The 22,903-nt window shown below is 37.6% G+C and overlaps 1 protein-coding gene and 1 long non-coding RNA gene across 7 annotated transcripts in view; both read right to left on the bottom strand.

Annotated features, from left to right (window-relative positions):
* Positions 1-10,975: 10,975 nt before the first annotated feature.
* LOC107184908 lies at positions 10,976-12,305 on the bottom strand. The gene is made up of 2 exons (XR_001515807.1): positions 12,014-12,305; positions 10,976-11,782 (listed from the first exon to the last, which is right to left on the bottom strand). It is a non-coding gene; the product is annotated as an uncharacterized LOC107184908 (long non-coding RNA).
* Positions 12,306-13,692: 1,387 nt separating this feature from the next.
* The window catches only part of DCUN1D5 (defective in cullin neddylation 1 domain containing 5), a 69,269-nt gene continuing 60,058 nt past the window's right edge, over positions 13,693-22,903 (bottom strand). For all 6 annotated transcript variants that reach the window (XM_006775233.2, XM_015571449.1, XM_015571452.1 and 3 more), the window contains 4 exons: positions 17,543-17,651; positions 17,349-17,453; positions 15,238-15,340; positions 13,693-14,039 (listed from right to left, as the gene is read on the bottom strand). In XM_006775233.2, coding sequence (XP_006775296.1) covers positions 13,984-14,039; positions 15,238-15,340; positions 17,349-17,453; positions 17,543-17,651 — 373 coding nt within the window. In that variant the 3' untranslated portion in view covers positions 13,693-13,983. The remainder of the gene's footprint in view (positions 14,040-15,237; positions 15,341-17,348; positions 17,454-17,542; positions 17,652-22,903) is intronic.

The raw sequence follows: 22,903 nt of genomic DNA, 5'->3' as shown, positions 1-22,903 counted from the left end.
CATTCCAGGGAGTAAAGATTATGTAGCTTAAGCATGATTGTTTGTAGTTAACGTGATTAACTACCCACCTGGCACTTAGTTAAAGGGTTTTATTCCCTCCCTAACTTCGGGGGGAAATCCTTACTTGGGGAAACAACCTTTCCCAGAGAGGTGACCTTGGTTAAAACACATAGCGCCAAGAAGGTGAGCAAACATATTAAGAACAGTATGCCGTATATGCCAGGTCCCTTGAAACAGCAAGGATGGACCAGCTCCTGGCAAATGACAAAGAGAATCTTAAAGCAGCAAGAGAAAAGCAGTTACTTACAAGAGAGCTCCCATAGACTATCAGCTGATTTTCAACAGAAACTGGGCAGGCCAGAGGGAGTGGCAAGAAATATTCAAAGTGATGAAAAGGAAGGACCTGCAACCAAGATTACACTACCCAGCAAAACTATTATTTAGAATTGAAGGACTTATAAAGAACTTCCCAGACAAGAAAAAGCTAAAGGAGTTCACCAACACCAAACCAATATTACAAGAAATGTTAAAGGGTCGTCTTTAAGAAGAAGATTTAAAAAATGAACAATAACGTAGCAATAAATTCTATCAACAATTGAAACAAAATAAACAAGCAGAACAAAAAATATTACAGGAATAAACTGTTTTTGCATACAACTGTAAATGTATTTGTGCCCACCCCTATATGTCTCTGTATTGGGATTGTATCTAGAATTGTATTTACTTTGGGACACTCCTTGGAACACTGTCATTTCATGAAGATCACCTATTGTTACAGAAGTACAAGAACATGGTCAATCTATTCTTGAGTGTGTTGTTGATGTTATTCTTATGTCCTCCCCTATTACATTTATATTACATAGTTGTAATTATTACAAATAAAGACAAATAAAAGACAACACTGTGCCAGGTTACTAATATATGAGACTACTCTGGTACTACTCAAACTTAAGTTCTATTCAGTCCCACAAACATTTATGACAACCTACTATGAGTCAGACACTATGCTAAGAGCTGAAGACACGGTTTTTTCCTTCACCAAACTTAGTCTAATGGGAATGTAGATACAGAATGAGGCACAAGTATGTTTATACTTCTTCACATGGAAAACAACATATTAATGAATAATAATATAAGGATAAACTCCTGTCTTTTGTACTCACACTGTAAACTTCTGCCCCTCCCTGTATATACATTTTTGATGTACATATGTGTGTGTTTTTCTTCATTTGTTGATTAATTCAGTAAGCAAACTCTAATTTACTGGCCATGTGGGCACAAAAAAGTAAATGAAACATGCTCCCTGTCTTTCAAGTAACTTGAAATTTAGGAGAGATGACAGACTTATACAAGTTTTCATTCATTCAATAAACATGTTAAATCCTTATAAGGTGGTAGGGAACACATGACTAACATGATCCCTGCTCACAGAGCTGCTTCCGCTTTAAGGATTATATCTCAATGGTTGATACTAGAAACTAGAGTATTTTTATCTTATGTAGTAAGTGAAGACTCCATCCATAGACTTCATTCATTCATTCATTCTTATAACTATTCCAAATCTCTCTTGGCAGTTCTTTCATATCATCTTTTTTAGGCCAACTCTAGATAATAAACCTAAAACAGAATTACTAATTATAATTCTTTATAGTTCTAGAATAAAAATTTAGAATAACAATATTCATCTCATCTTATTCCATACTAAAATACCAGGGGGGTTTGTTTTGCCTTTTATAGAGTAAAATATATTTCTAAAGAGATTTAGAACTTTCTCCCTCTATTACTTTGTTCACATGTTTGATAGGCCAAGGTGCAAATTTGGAAGCAGTGGTTTTCAAAATGTGCCCGTCAGAGAGCTAGGGGTTCCTCTGAGGATTCTCAGAAGTGACAGTTGCAGTGAGGGTGGTGCGTAGGGAGGAATTAGAGCGTCCTACTCTAACCAGGGTGTGTCAGTTATCTTTCTGTGTTAAATATTGCACTTCTAAGTAAACTCCTTTTGGAAAAGAGTCCTGCTACTTAAAATTAACAACTGGTTTAAAAGAATCAAACAATGTAATAAAACATTATAATAATTTGGCTTTATTATTTTTAAAATAGTTGTCTTTTTAAAACAATAGAAATCTTTGTATGAGGTCAAATTGACCCACTTTTAAAGACAGTTATAGCAGCTAATGTTATTGAGCAATTATTTAGCGCAAGTGCACTCTAAATTGAACACCTCATTTATATTTAATATCCTTTTAAAGAACCATTTCATTATACTTCTCCATAGTAATAGAGTGAATAAAACAAATCAGTTTATATAATTGACATTGGAGACTAATTTCATAAGAGATCTGCAATTCTAAATGTATCTGATTTAGTGAACCACTCTTTTGCCATTTGTTTGATTTTACTATGTAAGAACACTTAGCACAAATCCATCCTACAAAGCCCAATTGTTTTTCCAGACTGCAGTGTAGCTATTATTTACTGCATACATTATTTCATGTTGTCCTCAATCTTACAATGTAAGGACAATTATTCTCATTTTATAGATAAGGAAACTAAAGAACTATCATGTAGAAGTAGGGAACTTAAAATGACTAAGGGAACAGAAGAACCATGTGCAGGCAAACTTTCGAGGTGAAGTGGGGGAAAAAAGAAGGGCGCCTTCATTCCAGAAAGCTCCATTTCACCTCAAACTTCTCAAATTGCTACAAGCAAGACAGGAACGGTGTCCATCTTCTACACTCATCTTTCTTCTCCACTTCAGTGACCAGAAAAGGTAGATCACCCAACATTTCTGGATGCTAATAGGTTATCTCTACTAAATGCTCTTAATTGTGGGGTGTAAAGACTATTGAAAAGAGCAGTGGGAACGAAGGAGAGTTGTAATTATCTCCATAACCATTTTTAAATTACTATAAACTTTTTAAATGTTTTCATGTTTGTTAATAGAAGAAACTTCCTGCAAGGGAAAAAGTGTAAAAAGATGTTTGCAAAGGCCCCAATTCCCTAGCTATGTAATTACATTTTTCCTTTTTTTTCTTTTTCAGTCATTTATTCATACACTATAAACTAACTTAGGTACCGGGTACTGTGATAGGCACTTAGAGGTACCAAAGATATGAGTTAGGATTTCTAATAATGCCGAAACCGGTTTGGCTCAGTGGATGGAGCGTCAGCCTGTGGACTGAAGGGTCCCGGGTTCGATTCCGGTCGGGGGCATGTACTTGGGTTGCGGGCACATCCCCAGTGGGAGATGTGCAGGAGGCAGCTGATCGATGTCTCTCTCTCATCGATGTTTCTGACTCTCTGTCTCTCTCCCTTCCTCTCTGTAAAAAATCAATAAAATATATTTAAAAAAAATAAAATAAAATAAAGGATTTCTAATATTGAAGGGACAAAAGACATTTAAATAGATATAGCACAAAATATTAAGTGCTGTAAGGTACTACACCAAAGCTTACATTTTACTCATTTTTGTAGCACAATTCTTATTGTAACTGACAGTTCACAGTTAACAACTCAATACATTTCCTAAATAAGTGTTTTCATGTCCAAGATTTCTTCTGACAGACTTCAAATGTTCTTATGTGCATATCTCTGTATCAGATCTTAATATAATTGTAGTTACACTTGAGTTTCCCTGGACTTCATATGTAAATGTATATTAATATCAACCACCAGTTCTAGAGACTAGTATACTAAAGTCAGCATCAGCCTTATTTTATGCTTGCCTAGCAATAGGAAAATACAATAGAAAACTTGTCACTTGACAAACAAGTGTATTCATTAATTGGGATTAAATATAGGTGCTGTTTGGCTATAAATCCATTCACTGCTCTTGCTTCTAGAAGCAAGCCTGCCCTCTAGTGCTAAAACTGTCTAATGGAACCAGAGTAGCAATTTCCAATTACTAAAAAAAAAAACCCTAGCACTTCAGATATATTTTTGCCACCTCTTTAATTTAATTTACTTAAAAAATTATCTTTATTGTTTAAAGTATTTGAAATGTCCCCCTTTCCCCCACACTGACTCTCTCCAACCAGCACCCATCCCCCTGCGCAAGGCCTTCATCACAATATTTTCTATGGGTTATGCATATATGCATATCAGATATATTCTTAAGGTATGATCTCAAAACAAAATGACATTCCACCTTTAAATTTGCCATATGCTTATATTATCAATCTTGTTTTTTAAAAGCAATCACAACATTATAGAAAACAATTTTTTGGTAGAGAATGTTAAATTGCATTTGTTCTTGAAAACCCACATTAGTCCTAAATTATACTAATAACTAGAGGCCCTGTGCACAAAAATTTGTGCACTCGAAGGGGAAGGAGGGGTCCCTCAGCCCGGCCGGTGCCCTCTCGCAGTCTGGGACCCCTCGGGAGATAACACCCTGCTGGCTTAGGCCTGCTCCCGGGTGGCAGAGGACAGGCCCAATCCCTAGGTGCAGCCCCTGGTCGGGCTCAGAGCAGGGCCGATTGGGGAGTTGGGGCGCTGCCCCGTCATGCATAGAGCAGGGTGGATTGGGAGGTTGCGATGCCACCCTCAGTCACGCTCAGGTAGGGCCAATTGGGGGGTTGGGCCCCCGCCCCCTGTCACACTCAAGGCAGGGTCGATAGGGAGGTTGCGGCGCCCCCCCTTGTCACACACAGAGCAGGGCCTGTGGGGGGGCAGGGGGTTGGGGCACCGCACCCTGTCATACACAGAGCAGGGCCAATCATGGGGTTGGGGCGCCGCAGCCTGTCACACACAGAGCCACAGGGCGATCAGAGGGTTGGGGAGCTCCCCCGTATCAGGCACAGAGCAGGGCTGATCAGGAGGTTGGGGCGCCTTCCCGTCACAAACAGAGCAGGGCGGATAGGGAGGTTGTGGCCCCGACCCCTGTCACACACAGAGCCGCAGGGTGATCAGGGGGTTTGGGCGCTGCCCCGTCACGCTGATCCCGGTGCCAGGAGGCCTCGCGGCTCCGCTGATTCCAGTGCTGGAAGGCATATTACCCTTTTACTATATAGGATAGAGGCCTGGTGCATGGGTGGGACTGGCTGGTTTGCCCTGAAGGGTGTCCTGTATCACGGTGGGGGTCCCCTCTGGGGTGCCTGGCCAGTCTGGGTGAGGGGCTGAGGGCTGTTTTCAGGCTGATGGGTGACTGAAGCTCCCAACTGCTCCTTTTTTTCTTTTTCTTTTTTATTCTGGGCATGCTTTAGCTCTGGCTGCAGCCCTGAGGCCTCTGCTGCTGAAAGCAGGTAGCTGGTTTGTTTGTGTTCTATAATCAAAACAATGTATAAATAATGTTTGTTTGTGTTCTATAATCGAAACAATGTATAAATAGGCCTATTTACTCCAGCTCTGAGATCCTGGCGGGCTGAAAGCAGGTTTCTGGGGTTTTGTTTAGCTTCTGTATTTGTTACAATGTTTGAAACTGCAAGCTCAGAGGCCGGTAAGGCAGGTGGGGAAAGTTGGCGTCCTCTGTCACTGAAGCAAGCAAGCCTCATGTTAGCTTCCAGCTGCCTGGCTGCTGGCCGCCATCTTGGCTGGCAGTTAATTTGCATATCGCCCTGATTAGCCAATGGGAAGGGTAGCGGTCGTACACTAATTAGCATGTTTCTCATTATTAGATAGGATATATCTTCAATTTAGTTCTATTTCCTGACTTAAAATAGGGCTATACACCGATGACTTACACACACACACACACACACACACACCCATCTCCCCTGAACTCCAGACTCAAATATATCCAACTGCATACTCTACATTTCCTTTGGGACATCTAATAGGCCTATTTACCATACCTGTCCAAAACTAAGTTCTTAATCTTCACCCCACAAACCTGCTCCATTGAGTCTTCCCCATCTTAATGCCACCTCTTTCTTGGAGTGCAAACCAAAAAATCTTGGAATCATTCTTGATCCTTTTTTTCTCATGCCCCACATCCAATCCATCAGCATATACCAGTGGTCGGCAAACCGTGGCTCGCGAGCCACATGCAGCTCTTTGGCCCCTTGAGTGTGGCTCTTCCACAAAATACCACGTGCGGGCACATATGTACAGTGCGATTGAAACTTCGTGGCCCATGCGCGTAAGTCGATTTTTGGCCTGGGCGAGTCTATTTTAAAGAAGTGGCGTTAGAAGAAGTGGGGGTACGTTCGCTGAGGTCGACCCCTCAGATTGAGGACGTTTTTAACAAGGGCCAGCTTAGGAGTAGCTTAATTAAGTTAATGACAATGTACCTACCTATATAGTTTAAAAAATTCGGCTCTCCAAAGAAATTTCAATCGTTGTACTGTTGATATTTGAGTCTATTGACTGAGTTTGGTGATCACTGGCATATACTATTGGCTCTATCAAAATACATTGAGAATATTACTACCCATTTCCATTGCCCTCAGCCTCATTCAAACTATACCATTTCTCATCTGGACCACTGTGCTACCCTAATACTATCCACGTCTAGCCCTGCTTTGCTCAGAACCCTGACAGTTTCCCACCTGACTCAATGAAAGTCTAAGCCTTTAGAAAGGCCTACAATGCCCTATATAATTATTTACAATCAGGCACAATCATTATCCCTTCTCTCTCTAACCTTACTTTCTAATTCTGGCAATATTCTTCTTGTTCATTATAGTCACAGTGACTGCCTCGCTGTTTCTTGAGAACACCAAGCACACTACTAACTTAGGGCCCTAGCATGTAATAGTCCTTCTGCCTGAAAAGCCCTTCTCACAGACACGCATATGGCTATTTGTTCACTTCATCAGGTCTCTGCTCTATGTCACTTTATCAGTGTTCACTCTACTTAAAATAGCAACACCACACCCCAGACACTTTCTGACTTTTCTTAATAACCATGTTACCGCCCTGACTGGTTTGGCTCAGTGGATAGAGCGTCGGCCTGCGGACTCAAGGGTCCCAGGTTCGATTCCGGTCAAGGGCATGTACCTTGGTTGCGGGCACATATCCAGTGGGGAGTGTGCAGGAGGCAGCTGATCAATGTGTCTCTCTCATCGATGTTTCTAACTCTCTCTCTCTCTCCCTTCCTCTCTGTAAAAAAATCAATAAAATATATATTTTTAAAAATAACCATGCTACCATATGATAAACTATGTAATCAATTAAAATGAAAATCCCATAGGGATTAGAAGTAATTACCTATTCTGTGCCTTATATACTCAAACTTATAACACTTCTTGGCATATAATACATGCTTGAGAATTATTGAAATATTTAATCCAAGAGAAATAAGTCTGATTATAAAAATAAGTGGTAGGATAAAACAGGAAATGCAAGACATTTCAGTTTATATAAAAAGTTTTGTTGAAAAGAGAATTTTAGCGATTGTTTTTATTCAAATATCGAGGTGTATTCATTTAACATTTACTAGGTGTTGTAGATACAGTTCTGTTTGAACTTCCTAACAAGTCTGGTAAGTATCACTATTTTACAGATGATGAAACTGAAAATGACAGCAGTCAAGTGACATATCTGAAAGTCACACAGCAAGGATGCTGCAAAAAAGAAACCAACTCAGGTTTCTCTGATATTGCTCCTATAAACTCTCAATATTCAAAGTAGTTTCAAGGAATGATATAAATCCAAAATAGGTAAGAGTTCTACATCTGTAGATAAAAAATATTATTTATGAATTTGCTATAAGCCATTTCATTTGTATGATAGGAAAATGCAGGTAAAGTACTAAGTAAATAAACGTCATTTAATTCAATATTCAAAAAATTTTAATTTTCTAAGTTTAGTAGTTAAAATACTATATTCAAATAACAAATTGTTCAAGTAGGTATTAGTCTTCCTTCTTTCATGGTTCAAATGCAATTGGTAACAATAATATAAAAGCAAATTTTCTTCTCACCTTAAAAAATTTAGCCACAATCTATTTTCTACATGGGAAAATAAGTTATGGGTAATAATCAATAATAGTCAATGAATACACACACAGACATGAGTTATGGGTAAATCTGGCTTGGCTTATTTTTGTTAGCTTTTAAAAATAATTATAAGATGGTTATTGAATATTTCATATTGTCCACTTAAACTTTTATTTTTTAAATATATTTTTATTGATTCCAAAGAGGGAAAGGAAGAGATGAGAATAATTGATCAGCTGCCTCCTACACACCTTCAACTGGGGTCCAAGCCCGCAACCCTGCGAATTGAACTGTGACCTCCTGGTTCACAGGTCGATGCACAACCAGAGCCACACCGGCTGGGCTCCACTTTATCTTAATACTTAGAACAATCCATGAAGTTTATAGAACAATTTTCATATTTTAAAGCTGTAAAAGCCAAAATGCAGGATAAAACTTCTTTAAAATGAAAGAAGTTCTTTTTGGGGGGGAGTGCGGGGAGACTAAAAAATGTTTAATAAAACTATTTTATTATAATTCAACCATTTATGGACCATATTTTCATAAAATACAGCAAAACTGCAATATCAGCATCGTAAAACAAGATTCTATATTCATATTAAAATCTAACATTATTATTATAAAAGGTTCTAATAAATTGTAAAAAAAATTGCACAAAAGTCTAAAAAATGGGGCGTGTGCCATCTCGGAGCAGTCTGTACCTTTACCCCTCTCCTCCCGTGTCCGTCCCCCATCCCACCCCCCCGCCCGGCATGTTCTTTGCCTTTCTTTCCCTTGAGCTCCAAGGACCCTTCTTTTTCCTCTGCAACTTGTTTCCTGAGTCCATGCAGCCCTGCAGGTTCACTTGTTCCACAGGCTCTTCTTCTACCCCTGTGACTTTCTAGACTCTTGCTTGCATTTGAAAAAAAAAAGAGGTCAAACCAGTAACAACTAGAAAAGGAACAAAGGAAGCACTAGCTATATAGGATACTAAAGATTATAGGTGGCAATAGCAAATGTATGATTTTTACTCAGATTGGCAACTGGAGCTCAGCCAGTGTAGCTCAGTGGTTGAGCAACCACCTATCAGAACACATGCTTGGGTTTCTGAGCTCTATCCACAGTGGGGGGCTGGCTGGAGGCAGCCAATCAATGTTTCTCTCTCATCATTGTTGTTTTTCTCTCTCTCCATTTCCATTCCCTTCCTCTCTGAAATCAATAAAAATGTGTGTGTATGTATAGACAGATAGATATAGATATATTTAGATACAGATTAGTGTTTGGAAAAAGATAAATTGTGCTTTAAAAACTTAAAGATTTGTTCTAGTAGAAGTAAAAGTTCCCTGGAACAATTAATGAGTGAATTAGTGATAATTCACCTAAGGCTTGGGCAGAAATTCACCGTTTTACAATCTATAATCTATGTAAATTTACCGTAATTAGACTGCCTTTTTGGTTTCCACAGTACTATTCAGAGATAACTAGGTCTTGTTAAGCAAAAATATGTTAAGCAATCTTTTTTGTCTGGTAGTTACCAAATATTTATGAAATAAAACTACATTCATTTAAAAATTATATGATCTAGAATATTTAATAATTCAGACTAGTCTTTCCTATTAAGGAAATCAATGAGATTTTGCTGTTATTTCTCTTTTCCCCTGAAGAGAAAATGAATCCTTCTTGTAAATGTTTCCTTGTAGTAATTCCCAGTATCACTCAGGAAGTAACACTTCCTCAAGAAGGGAGAAGTCCTCTTTAAGAATAAGAATTCTGCTATAGAAATAAGAGCCCTGGCTGATTTGGCTCAGTGGATAGAGTGTTGGCCTGGGGACTGAAAGGTCCCAGGTTCAATTCTGGTCAAGGGTATGTACCTTAGTTGCAGGCACATACCCAGTGGGGACTGTGCAGGAGGCAGCTGATCGATGTTTCTAACTCTCTACCCCTCTCCCTTCCTCTCTGTAAAAAATCAATAAAAATATATATTTTTTAAAAAGAAATAAGATTAAGATATTATTTTGCCTTTCTCTTAGTCTAACAAAATGCACTTAAATCATTAAAATGTTCCCAATTTATATGATGTTTTAGACATTTGGTAAGCACATGGTGTGCTATAAAATTTTAGCCTATAGGAGCTTTAAAAGCCCCCCCAAAAAACATTTATCAGAATATGAAATACCACAAGAGTTTTAAGTATACTTCTACAAGACTAAGTAAAATTAAGTGAACATTCTACTTCCTTCTCAAGCAGAGCACATAATTTCAATAAATCCTTTCATAATTTTACATTAACCATTAGGCAGAAAGAACACATTCTGTTGAAGAAATTCATAGTTCAAGCTAAATGTCTGATTGCTAATACACTTCATGTTCTGAATCCAAGCTATCTAATAGGGTAATATGAAAATTGGCCGGGACGCCATCACATAACAGCCAATCAGGAAGCTGCATGCTCAGCAGGAGCGGTTAGGCAGGGACTTGCAGCATCGGTGGGTGGGCCACCTGTGCCGGCCCAGGAACGTGAGGTTCACATCCCTGTCCCTGGCAATGGGCCCAGGATGTGAGGCTTGCATTCCAGCCCCCAGCAACAGGCCCAGGACGTGAGGCTCATGTCCCTGCCCCTGGCAAAGGGCAAATAGCAATATTAAAATATTTCCTCTAGTTAATTCCCTTTTAACATGCATGGATTTTGTGCACTGGGCCACTAGTCTATAATAATAAAAGTGTAATACACTAATTAGACCGGACATCCTTCTGGACGTCCTTCCAGATGAAGCCGGGGCTGCAAGGGAAGCCCAGGTCCCAGGTGCCAGAAGGAAAGCCTACTCTTCCACAAATTTCGTTTATCAGGACTCTAGTGCTACATAGTTTGTATGCTTTAAGAACTGGTTACCTTTAAATTCTTTCTTCCTCCCCTCATCATGACAGATTTGTTAAAGATAAATTTTTGGTTTACTAGATGAAAAGGCATTTGTGCTTAAGAGAAATAATCCTCTGAGTCAGTCTAACATCCCATAGAAGGCCCTCAAATTTCAGTTTAAGAAACACTAGTCCAGAGTATTTCAGAGTAAAACCCAAATCGATAAACTCTATCTGTACATTATACACAAAAATACTGCTACTGTCAAAAATGTTTCATCAAGAATTTTACTGACAGCATTTAAAAAAAAACAAGAAATCATTAGACAATGAAAGACAAACATTGTAACACAGAGACAGGTCAGCACACAATACACCATTTTTAAATGTCCAATTCAGGACATTAACACTATGTTCCTCGCAACAACTTCTCTATCCTCTCACAGTTGAGAATCAACACCTGGTTCTACTTTCTTCAAGTAGTATTAATACATTTAAATGCTATTCTATAAGAAGCAAGTTGTTTCCAATATAAGCACCATTGAGTATTTCATCCCATACACAGGAAATAATCCTGCAAATTTTACAGGAGGATTCCTGGGAAGGCACTTAAAGCTAACTAATTAAAGAACCACAATATTTAGACCTCTTTTTTATAATGCAGGTTCCTTAACACTGTCCTCATGTTTCCCAATAGATCAAATGCTGTTCAAATGTAAATTAATAAAGTTAAGACAAGAGGGGACAGCCTACAGCGTGACTGATACATGAGGCAGAGTAACTTTGCCTCCAAAGTAAGTGAACGTTATGACTAAGGAAGTAAGAGAACTAGAAGGAGCAGAGAGTAATGCAGGCATGGCCTGGGTAGGATTGGGCTCTTGACTTAAGGGAACAAAGTTTCATTTTAGTTTTCAGATTCAAAAAGTCTTGAACGTATCTTTGGATAAGTCAGCAAAGTAAACAGTTTCATATATATGCATTTTTTAAAATGTCATCTGTAACTTTTAAGTGTTTCTTTACTCAAAGAGATGACAAAGACATTACCATTAGTTCGGGCTATAAAATGACAACTGAGTCCTGACCGGTATGGCTCAGTGGATAGAGCATTGGCCTATGGACTGAAGGGTTGCAGGTTCGATTCCAGTCAAGGGCATGTACCTTGGTTGCGGGTACATCCCCAGTAGGGAGTGTGCAGGAGGCAGCTGATCGATGTTTCTCTCTCATCGATGTTTCTAACTCTCTATCCCTCTCCCTTCCTCTCTGTAAAAATATCAATAAAATATATATTTTTTAAAAATGACAACTGGTATGATTTCACTTAAATTATATATTTTGGAACTTGGCAAAAATGGGCAATATTCTTCAAGTTCAGCAATTGTGCCTTGGAGATAAGAGTCAAATTATAAAGACTCAAATGTCCAACAATCTAAATTATTTACTTATAATAAACCTGATATTAAAATATCACTTATGTTAAATCATAATACTGTTGGTATGTTCAGTTCTAGTGCGTGATTCTAATACTTAAAAAATTGTTTTCCAGCCCTGCTGGTGTGGCTCAGTCGACTTGGTACATGGTACATCCCATGTACCAAAAGGCTGCCAGTTCAATTCCCAGCCAGGGCACATGCCCAAGTTGCAGCCTCTATCCTGGGTAGGGGGTGTGCAGGAGGCAGCTGATTGATGTGTCACTCTCACATCAGTGTCCCTTTCTCTCTCTCTCTAAAAAAAATTTTTTTTAAAAATCAATGTGTGTGTTTTTTCCACTATTATATCAGTGTTTGACTAAGTAATTTCATTAAGAAAACAGCAGTTTCTCCCAGCTTATTAACAAAAACACAAACCAACCATAAAAACCTTTCAAATGCTATTATTTTCCCTTAAGTAATCAATACTAAAAATCACTCATTAATAAATTCACCACCAAAAATAAAACTTCAGCTTAAATCCCAATAGAAATGGCCTTATGAAAAAATATTGTTTACTTTCTCCACTCATACAAAGAAACTAGAAATGTTATTGAAATTGTGACTGAACTGTGAATGTGAACAATTTTCACATCACTGAGCTATTAGATGGTTTGAAGTGGAATGTACCTCTGTTCTGCTACTAGTACAAAACAATGCCTTTTATGTGAATTAGAAAAGACTGTCCTTTTGTCAATATACTTCATTGCCAAAAGTCAGAAAACTGATTATTAGCAATACTGTGACTGTACTAATGTAAATGGCATCCTTGAGTTGTGCACAATTATGTTCTCTCATAATATTCCTTACTCTGTTATCTTCTATTCCTATACATATCTTCATTAAATCTACAACATCAGAACTACGGTTCTCTTAAAGAGAAACAGAAAGGGCCCTCAATACAACTCCCAATAACACAAAATGACAGTTAAAGAGATCATACATATGCCATTAATAGCAACAATAATGATAAGACTTAAATATTGATCTTAATTCTCTCATAAGGCTATCTCAATGTCTGATTCTGAGACCATTAATATATGAGCCTTGCTCTTTCAAATATAAATGGTACTTTTAAACTGACAGAATACAGAAAACTTACAATTCACATTAAGAATAAACAGGCAATGCTGATACGCTTATTGACAATACTAGCTAATGGTTGGAAAACGAAGTAACTGGACATCATCTTTCCAATTCCAAACTTTTCAGATAAAGTATGTGCATAGGACCATGGCAGCTTTCACAGAAAACCAGAGCTGAAAGTTGGAGCACTTCCAATATCCAAAAACGTATTAGCTGCATCAGAAAATCATTATCCCAGAAGTCAAGGCCAAGAAATATTCTTCTTAATTGTGCAGAGATGAATACATTAAGCCGTACCATCAGATTATATCACCAAATATTAAGGTTATTTAAAATCTTTATAATTCCACAAATTCATGGTGAATAAAACCTCTAAATTTCAAGAATTAAAATTTACAAAAATAAATACCACTCTGACACTCAAGGGACATCTTCATTTTAAGGCCTTTATCACAAATCTGAATCTTTATTGTTCTGAAATAAATGTTATCAACATAACTCAAAACAAAAACTCCAATATTCAGTCTTAGAAGAGGTGTGGCACAAGGCCCATCACATGTAACAAGAAAACTTCCTTTAAAAAAAAAAAAAGAAAAAAAATACTATGAGAAGTCTTTCATATGAATAAAAATGCACCCTTGGATTTTTTTTTCCTCAGCTCATTAGCTTGTATGCGCGTAGGAATCAAAAGGTTTGCATTTTCTTCACAATAGTTCTTGCTATGATATTTGACGGACTTTTTGCCACTCAACAAATTCATCAAGAAGAACAGGCCCTAGAAATAAAGGAACATTTTCTGTTAGAATTCAGTGAACTCTTCTAACTATAAAACAAACTCCCCACAAGTTCTGTGATAACAAGGAACTGATCCTTCCCTTTTTCAAGTGTTTTGCTTCCAACTGCCCTCTTCTACTTAGTGCTGCCTTAGCTTTTTCTCTTTTTACATAAGGGACTTTTTTCACAATTGGTATCTGTAGCACTTCCTTCTCAAGGATTGTGTTTCACAAACTCTACAATAACTAAATCAATGTTAACCTCGCCCTTTTCCCAACTGCCCATAGAATTTGCTATTAAATTATTTAAAAATCTGAAAAGTGTTAAATGTAGTATTTCTATGCTACCTCACCAATAAGTATATAAGCTTGTTGAAGGGGTAGCCATAATACAGATTTATATGGTTCCAGTATCAGGACCTAGTAAATATCTGCATACAAAGTAAGTGCCTAATAAATACCCGATCTAAGAACTATTCTAAAAAGACATTTTTATAATACAGGGGGTTCAAACTCATTTACCTATAAAAGCCAAGCAGGAAGGCAAAAGTAAACAAGCTCAGTGTTTACTTTATTAAATGTAGGAAAACACTGCCACGAAGAAACATGACTGCCCTATTTTTCTGAAAATGCACAACCTATGGTAGTCTCTATTTTTCTCATGCTTGTGAAAGACTGTAAGATAAATAGCAAACAAACACAATCATAAATTGCAACTGAAAAGCACCCTAGTTGTTGGCATAGCAAGAAAACTGGAAAGGAAGTCCAACATGAGCCACTACTTGGCTCTAGCTACTAATTCCTATGAAAGTTTTGTCACATTTTAGAAAAAGCTTTCAAGTAAGTATCATAAGGTTTTTCTATTATAGCTGATGGTTTTTTTCCCTAGTTTTTTAAATCATGACTGTACTTTTCTTCCATAGAAAAATACCAGGAAAGGCAGAAATGAAGACTTTTAGCTTCTAGATACAAAAATTGTAATTTAAATTAAGCTTTATAATGCTGTTACTGAGAAATTAAAAATATTTCATTTATCAATCTAAGCTCTCTGCCTACCTTCTACACCTGCCTCCTCCCACATGATTAAATACTAAAAATTACTGCTACAAAGTTAAAATCGTTTATGGTAATGCTACACAAATTCGTATTCTCATTTAGTAGTTTAAGAATTTTATTTTCACAGAAAAACATTATACTTACAAGCACCATCTTCATCATAGTTACTAAGATCAGCATGGACTGTTCTGCTGAATTCTAATACATTGTACCACTGATCTTTATTCATAACACGATACTTTGATTGCTGAAGAAAATGATATAAATATTTGGATTATAGAACATGCATTATTTATTAGGGCTTGACTGCAATAAATCTAGTTATATTTTATAATTTGGTTTTTCTAAAACATTTATTGTTTTTTTTAAATTGTGTTTTTAAATCCTCAGGGCCCTGGCCTATGTTGCTAGGTGGTTAGAGCATCGGCCTGAGCATCACAGAGTTACAGGTTTGATTTCCAGTCAAGGGCACATACCTGGGTTGCAGGTTTGATCCCTGGCCCGGTCAGGCACATGCAGGAGGTAGCCAATCAATGTGTCCCTCTCACTTCGATGTGTTCTTTTCTCTCTCTCCTTCCCTTCATCCTTCCCTCCCTCCCTCCCACTCTCTATAAAAATCAATGGAAAAAATATCCTTGGGTGAGGATTTACAAAAAAGAGAGAGCACCAACTTATTTTTTCCTTATTTTTCTTTCATTTTTCAAGAATACAAGCACATCAGGGTACTATTTTTTATCTATGCATATACTTATGTAACCACAAATGAGATCAAGATATACAACATTCTCTGCAACCAGTAAGTTCCCTTGTGTGACTTTTCCCAGTAACTCATTTCTTTGCATGAGATTTATTGTTTGGCCACATTCTGAAGTTGGCTTCTTTGGCGGCATTGGAAAGACTATAGGCATGGGTTCAAATCTCACTTCTGCCACTTATAAGTGACCTTAGGAAGTTATGTATCAATAGAAGCCATCTCCTCATTTGTTAATGGGGATAAAATATAATTCAAAATGGTATTATAAAGATTTTAAAAGAGCCCTCGCAGGTGTGGCTCAGTTGGTTGGAGCATCATCCCATATACCAAAAGGTGGTGGGTTTGATTCCCAGCATGCCTGGGTTGTAGGTTCCATCCCTGGTCAGAGTGTATTCAGGAGGCAATGGATCAATGTTTCTCTCTTTTTCTCTCAAATTAAAAACAAACAAACAAACAAAAAACAATAAATAAAAAGATTTAAAAAGATAGTATGGGAAGCATCCTCTGCTGGATAACAAGTGTTTGAAAATATTTAGTTCTTTCAGTTCCCTTTAGGGGTGAGTATTTTCATATTCAGTTATTTTTATTCTTGTCAAAACTACTGACAGGAGAAATATTGATAATATCCATTAATAACATCAACTTTATTAAGCTTAAAGATTTAAGTGTGTACAAAACCGTTTCACATAAGGCCTTTTCATACCATTGTTTAACACAAGCTTTAAACAAAACTACTTTGGGGAACTTGCTATGATAAACAATTAGCTTTTTGAGAAATTATTTTCAAAGCAAAAGCACAAGGATCTATAATTCAAGGAATGGTGAGAACCATATCAAAAAACCTGAAATTGAAAAGGCACAAAAACAGAAAAGCAAAAAAAAGCAATGAAAAAAAAAAAAAGAATAGTATCTTCTTAAAACCACTGCCTATAGTAGATGCTATGATAAACCTTCTAAAAGAATACTTTCTTCATAAATTCAGCATACGTTTTCAGTAATCAGTACATTTCAGTACACCATTATAGCCACTCTCGTATGTATGGACATCAAATATTAAAAGCTTTATTTGAACTTTTTAAATTGAGTCCATGTGAAAAGTTGTAGTACCATACTTGGTTCTTATGTGGATTTCAGCCTAAGACCCTGTGTAACAGAAAGAAACCTGATTTAGAAGCTTGAGATTTATACACTAATATCAATTTTCTCCTGCCAAAAGCCCAAGAAACTATTTTGTCTGAAGACTGCGTTAAAATATTTCTTGAAGGTTTATTTTTTAATGGAGGGCAGGAGTAAAATAACTATGTACAGAATATATTATTTAACATGAACTTGGGTCTAAAAATGAAAGTAGGTATGTAAACATTTTAACAAATTTTCTACTAAAGCAAATATTTTTAAAGGTATAATATTAAAAATCTATTTGCTTTTCCTCAATTAAAGGTATGTTTTCAATCAGATTAAATTTTAAAATAATATTTTAAAAATAAAAAAACATACATACCTCCAGGTACTGGTAAAATACTGAAAACAGTGGCCATGTTCTCCCAAGCAGAAGAGCTAACATAGATTTAGCAGTATCAATGTCAAGGCTTCTCTGATCTTTATCCTAAAATATATGAGTCAAAAATTTTTTCCTAAGTGTGGCATCAAGATCGAAAAAATATTAAAATCACAAAACATGGAAATTCCACTTACCCTTGCAAAATCAAAGGCATATCTGTAGATATTCTTAAACGAAGAAATATCGTTCAACTGTGAGCGCAAAAAGTCAAATTTGTTCTGTAATTTTTCTGTGCAGTCACACCTTAAATTTAAAAAAATTAAACAGATTATATAATAAAGAAAAGTTAATAAAAAGCCCCTTTAGAAGGCCTAAAACAGCGGTTCTCAACCTGTGGGTCGCGACCCCTTTGGGGGTCGAATGACCCTTTCACAGGGGTCTCCTAGGACCATATATAATTACATATTGTTTTTGTGATTAATCACTATGCTTTAATTATGTTCAATTTGTAACAATGAAATTGGGGGTCACCACAACATGAGGAACTCTATTAAAGGGTCACGGCTTTAGAAAGGTTGAGAACCACTGGTCTAAAAGGATGCATTAAGAAAAAAAGTAAGAGCAATAGAATATGAAGTTATTAGGTTTACAATTCTGATTCAAAATTTACTATAACAAATGAACAACCCTGTTGCCCTGTATCTACCAATGCAATAAAAAACATTCACACACACACACACACACACACACACACACACACACACGGAAACCAATAACAGTTCAATTCAAATGACATTTCTTTAAAAAAAGAAAAACAACAAACTCAATAAAAAAATCTTGATAAAATTACAATTGTCTCTCTTAAAGAGAATATATTCTCTCACCACAATGAAATCAAAGTAGAAATAACCAAGATAGAGCAAAATCTCTAAACTCTTAGAAAATAAACAGCAAAGTTCCAAATAATCCACAGATGAGAGCATATCTCAATGAAAACCAAAAAAATATGTTAAAGTGAATGAAAGCAAAAACAGGACACATCAAATTTTGTGAAACACAAAGCAGTGCCAAGGGGAATATTTATAGTACTAAATACAAACATTAGAAAAGAGAAAAAGCCTCAATTAATAAATAGCTACCAACTTTAGAACCTAAAAGAAGAGCAAAATAAACCTAAAGCAAGCAGAAGAAAGGAAATAATTAAGAGCAGAACTTGATAAAATTGAAGCAGAAAAATAAGAGAGAAAAATCAATGAAACAAAGAATTGAGTTTTTTGGAAAAGATTAATATTATCTAGCAAGAATGACGAAGAAAAAAAGAGAAGATAAAAATTACCAACATGAATGAAACAAAGAGTATCATTATAGACTTGCAGATATCAAAAGAATATACATTTAACAACATAGATGAAATGGATCAATTCCTTCATAAAACTATCACAGCACACACAATATGAAGTAAATAATTTGAGTAGCACTATAATTACTAAAGAAATTTAATTCAAATTTTTAAAACCTCTAAAAAAGAAATCAATGTGAAAGAGACACATCGACTGATTGCTTCTCACACCCACCCCAGCTGAGGCCAGGGAACAGATAGAGCCTGCAACCAAGGTACATGCTGTCCTTGTCTGAAATCAAACCTGAGACTCTTTGGTCCATGGGTCAATGCTGTAACTACTGAGCCAATAAAGCTGGTATTACCTTGACATCAAAACCAGACAAAGACAGTATTTAAAAAAGAGAAATTGTCACAAGAAAAAAAACTGCAATTATGTATGATTTGAGGCCCGGTGCACAAATTCATGCACCAGTGGGGTCCCTCAGCCTGGCCTGCAGGATCAGGCCAAAACCGGCTGTCTGACATCCAAGGGGTCCCGTATTGCGAGAGCAGGCCAGGCTGAGGGACCCCACCAGTGCACAATTGGGGCTGGGAAGAGAAGCGGGAGGTTGGCCAGCTGGGGAGGGACTGTGGGAGGGGTCCATGGCTTGTCTGGCTCATCTCGCTCAGTCCCGATCAGCCTGACCCCAGCAGCAAGCTAACCTACCGGTCAGAGCATCTGCCCCAGTGGTCAGTGCACGTCATAGCAAGTGGTTGAGCAGCCTTCACATATCATTAGCATATTACACTTTGGTTGAACAGTCAACTGGACCCTTAGCATGTTAGGCTTTTATTATATAGCATGATGGATGTAAACTAGACTTACTGTGGTGATCATCTATATATATGTAAAAGCCTAAGTGACCATCTGACAGGTAGCTATGACGTGCACTGACCACCAGGGAGCAGACACTCAATGCACAGGCATGGAAACATGGAACAGACTGATGAATCTCAGAGGGAAGGATGGAGGAGGGCGGGAAGGGGTTAACCAAAGATCTTATATGCATACTAGAGGCCTGGTGCATGGATTTGTGCACCAGTGGGGTCCTTCAGCCTGGCCTGCAGGGATTGGGCTGGAAGAGAGCACAGGCCAGGCTGAGGGACCCCACCGGGCCTCTACTCTTGCAATATATACAGATATTGAATCTCTATGGTGTACAATGAAACTGATATAATATTACATGTCAATTATATCTAAGTAAGTAAATAAGTAGGAAAAATAAAGAAAAAAAACATTACAAATCCTTATCTCCTATGAATCCTTAACAAAATGTCAGCAACTATAATTTAGCTATATAAAAATAATTATACACCATGAAAAACTCTCATTTATTCCAGGTATGCAAGGTTAAGTCAATATCCAAAAATCAATGTAACCACATATTAACAAGATAAAAAAGAAAAACTGCATTTAATTAATGCAAAAAAGCATTTAAAATATTTAACATCCATTCCAGTTACAACTCACAGAAAAATAGAAATAGAAGATAACTCCCTCCAACTGATAAAGAACATCTACAAACAACCTGTAGCTAACACACTTAATAGTGACACACTAAATGCTTTCCCTCTAAGATGGGGAGCTAGAAAAGATGTCCACTCTTGCCACACTACTCAACATAGTGGTAGAAGTTCTAGCCCATCTAATATGTGAAGGGAAGGAAAGAAAAGACATACAGTCAAAAATAAATACATAAATAAAACTCTCTATTTCCCTATTTTATGTCATAACCATATGACATGATTGTGTAGAACATCTAGGGAATACACACACAAAAAAAAAACTTAGAAAAAGTGAGCTCAGCAGGGTCACAGGATACAAGACAAACATACAAAAATCAATTGTACTTTTACATATCCTAGGTAATAAAACCCTAATATGCAAACCAACTGAACAGCAGAACAACCGGTCGCTATGATGTGCACTGACCAACACAGGACCTGCCCCCTGGTGGTCAGGGCGCTCACACAGGGGGAGCTCCACTCAGCCAGAAGCCAGGCTCACAGCTGGCAAGCACTGTGGTGGTGGCAGGAGCCTCTCCCGCTTCCATGGCAGTGCTAAGGACCCGGGCCCGCCGCACCCCATGCACGAATGTCGTGCACCGGGCCTCTAGTCAGTAATACACATGTAAATGCTAAAATTAAAGAAATACTACTACTTACAATGGCTCAAAATACAAATAAAATATTTAGATGCAATTCTAAGAAAACATGTACGGGACTTGAATGCTCTAAACCAGTGATGGCAAACCTATGACATGCATGTCAGAGGTGACACACGAACTCATTTTTTTGGTTGATTTTTCTTTGTTAAATGGATTTAAATATATAAAATAAATATCAAAAATATAAGTCTTTGTTTTACTATGGTTGCAAACATCAAAAAATTTCTATATGTGACAAGGCACCAGAGTTAAGTTAGGGTTTTACAAAATGCTGACATGCCTAGCTCAAAAGGTTTGCCATCACTGCTCTAAACTACAGAAGACCAATGAAAGAAATCAAACACCTAAAAAAATGGAACCATATCTATTTTCTATGCATTGGAAGATTCAAATAGTAAAGATGTCAATTCTCCCCAAATTCATATGCCATTTAATCAAAATCTTGGTAAGATTTCTTTGTAGATATAAAGGAGCTGGAATAGCTATAACGGTTTTGAAAAAAGATGAATTGGTATAAGTGATTTCAGGATTTAGTATACACAAAAATACACAATGGGAAAAGACAATCTCCTCAATAAATGCTGGGAAAACTGAAGAGACACATGCAAACCAAGCAAACAAACACAGCTGCTTTGGTTCAGTGGTTGGCCGGTAGACTGAAGGGTCTCAGATTTGATTCCGGTCAGATATGTCTCTCTCACATCGATGTTTCTCTTTCTCTATCTCTCCCCTCCCTTCTACTCTAAAACCTGAAAAACCATAAAACTCCTTAAAGGAAATGTAGGCAGTCAACATCAGTCTTAGCAATATATCTATTTTTGTTAATCCTCATCCAAGGACACTTTTCCATTGATTTTTAGACAGAGTGGAAGGGAGGAGAGACAGAATATGTGATACATATATAAACTGGAATATTACTCAGCCATTAAGAAAAAAATACATTACTGCCATTTGTGACAACATGGATGGATACTGAGAATATTACACTAAGTGAAAAAGTGGTATATAAGTCTGAAAGCAAAAAATGAACAAGACACAAAAAAACAAAAAGACAGACAACAGTATGGTGATTACCAGAGGGAAAGGGAATTGGAGGCAGGGGGGGGGGAGTAAAGGGTAAAGGAGGTCAAATATATGGCGACTGAAAAAGATTTAACTTTGGGTGGTAAATACACAATGCAAGATACAGATTATGTATTATAGAATTGTACACTTAAAACCTATATCATTTTATTAACCAATGTCACTCCAATAAATTTAATTTAAAAAAATGTTTTTAAATCCTCATCCAAGTGTATTTTTCCCATTGATTTTTGGACAGAGTGAAAGGAAGGGAGAAAGGGGCCAGGGGAGAGAAACACATGGAAGTGAGAGAGACACATCAATTGGTTGCCACCCACACATGCCCTAACCAGGGCCGGGGATTGAACCAAATGGTCTCAGGTTCAATTATCAGTCAAGGGCAAGTACCTCGGTTCAAAACAGAACTACCACTGGACCCAGCAATTCCACTTCTGGGTATTTATCCAAAGAAAACACTGATTTGTTTAAAAGATTTATGCAATCTTTTGATCACTGCAGCGGGAGAGGGATAGAGAGTTAGAAACATCAATGAGAAAGAAACATCGATCAGCCGCCTCCTGCACATCCCCCACTGGGGAAGTGTCCGCAACCCAGGTACATGCCCTTGACCGGAATCGAACCTGGGACCCTTCAGTCCGCAGGCCGACGCTCTATCCACTGAGCCAAACCGGTTTCGGCACTGCAGCATTATTTACATAGCTAAGGTATAGAAGCAATTTAGATGCCTGCCTCCGGAGACACTCAGTCCCCTCAGCCCCCCAGCCGCCCAGGGCCGGCCTGAGGCACAGGCAAGCCTCGGATGGCGCCTGCCCAACTGCCCAGGACAAGCCTGAGGTGCAAGCAAGCCTCAGATGGCGGCTGGTCGCCCAGGGCCACCCGAGACTCAAGTAAGCAGGGTTGCTGAGGCTTGTGCTGCTGGCAGT

The sequence above is a fragment of the Myotis davidii genome, unplaced genomic scaffold, assembly GCF_000327345.1.
Source record: "Myotis davidii unplaced genomic scaffold, ASM32734v1 scaffold8, whole genome shotgun sequence".
Taxonomy (NCBI): Eukaryota; Metazoa; Chordata; class Mammalia; order Chiroptera; family Vespertilionidae; genus Myotis; species Myotis davidii.
Note: the sequence above shows the minus strand (reverse complement) of the source record. Positions and strands in the feature narration are given on the sequence as shown.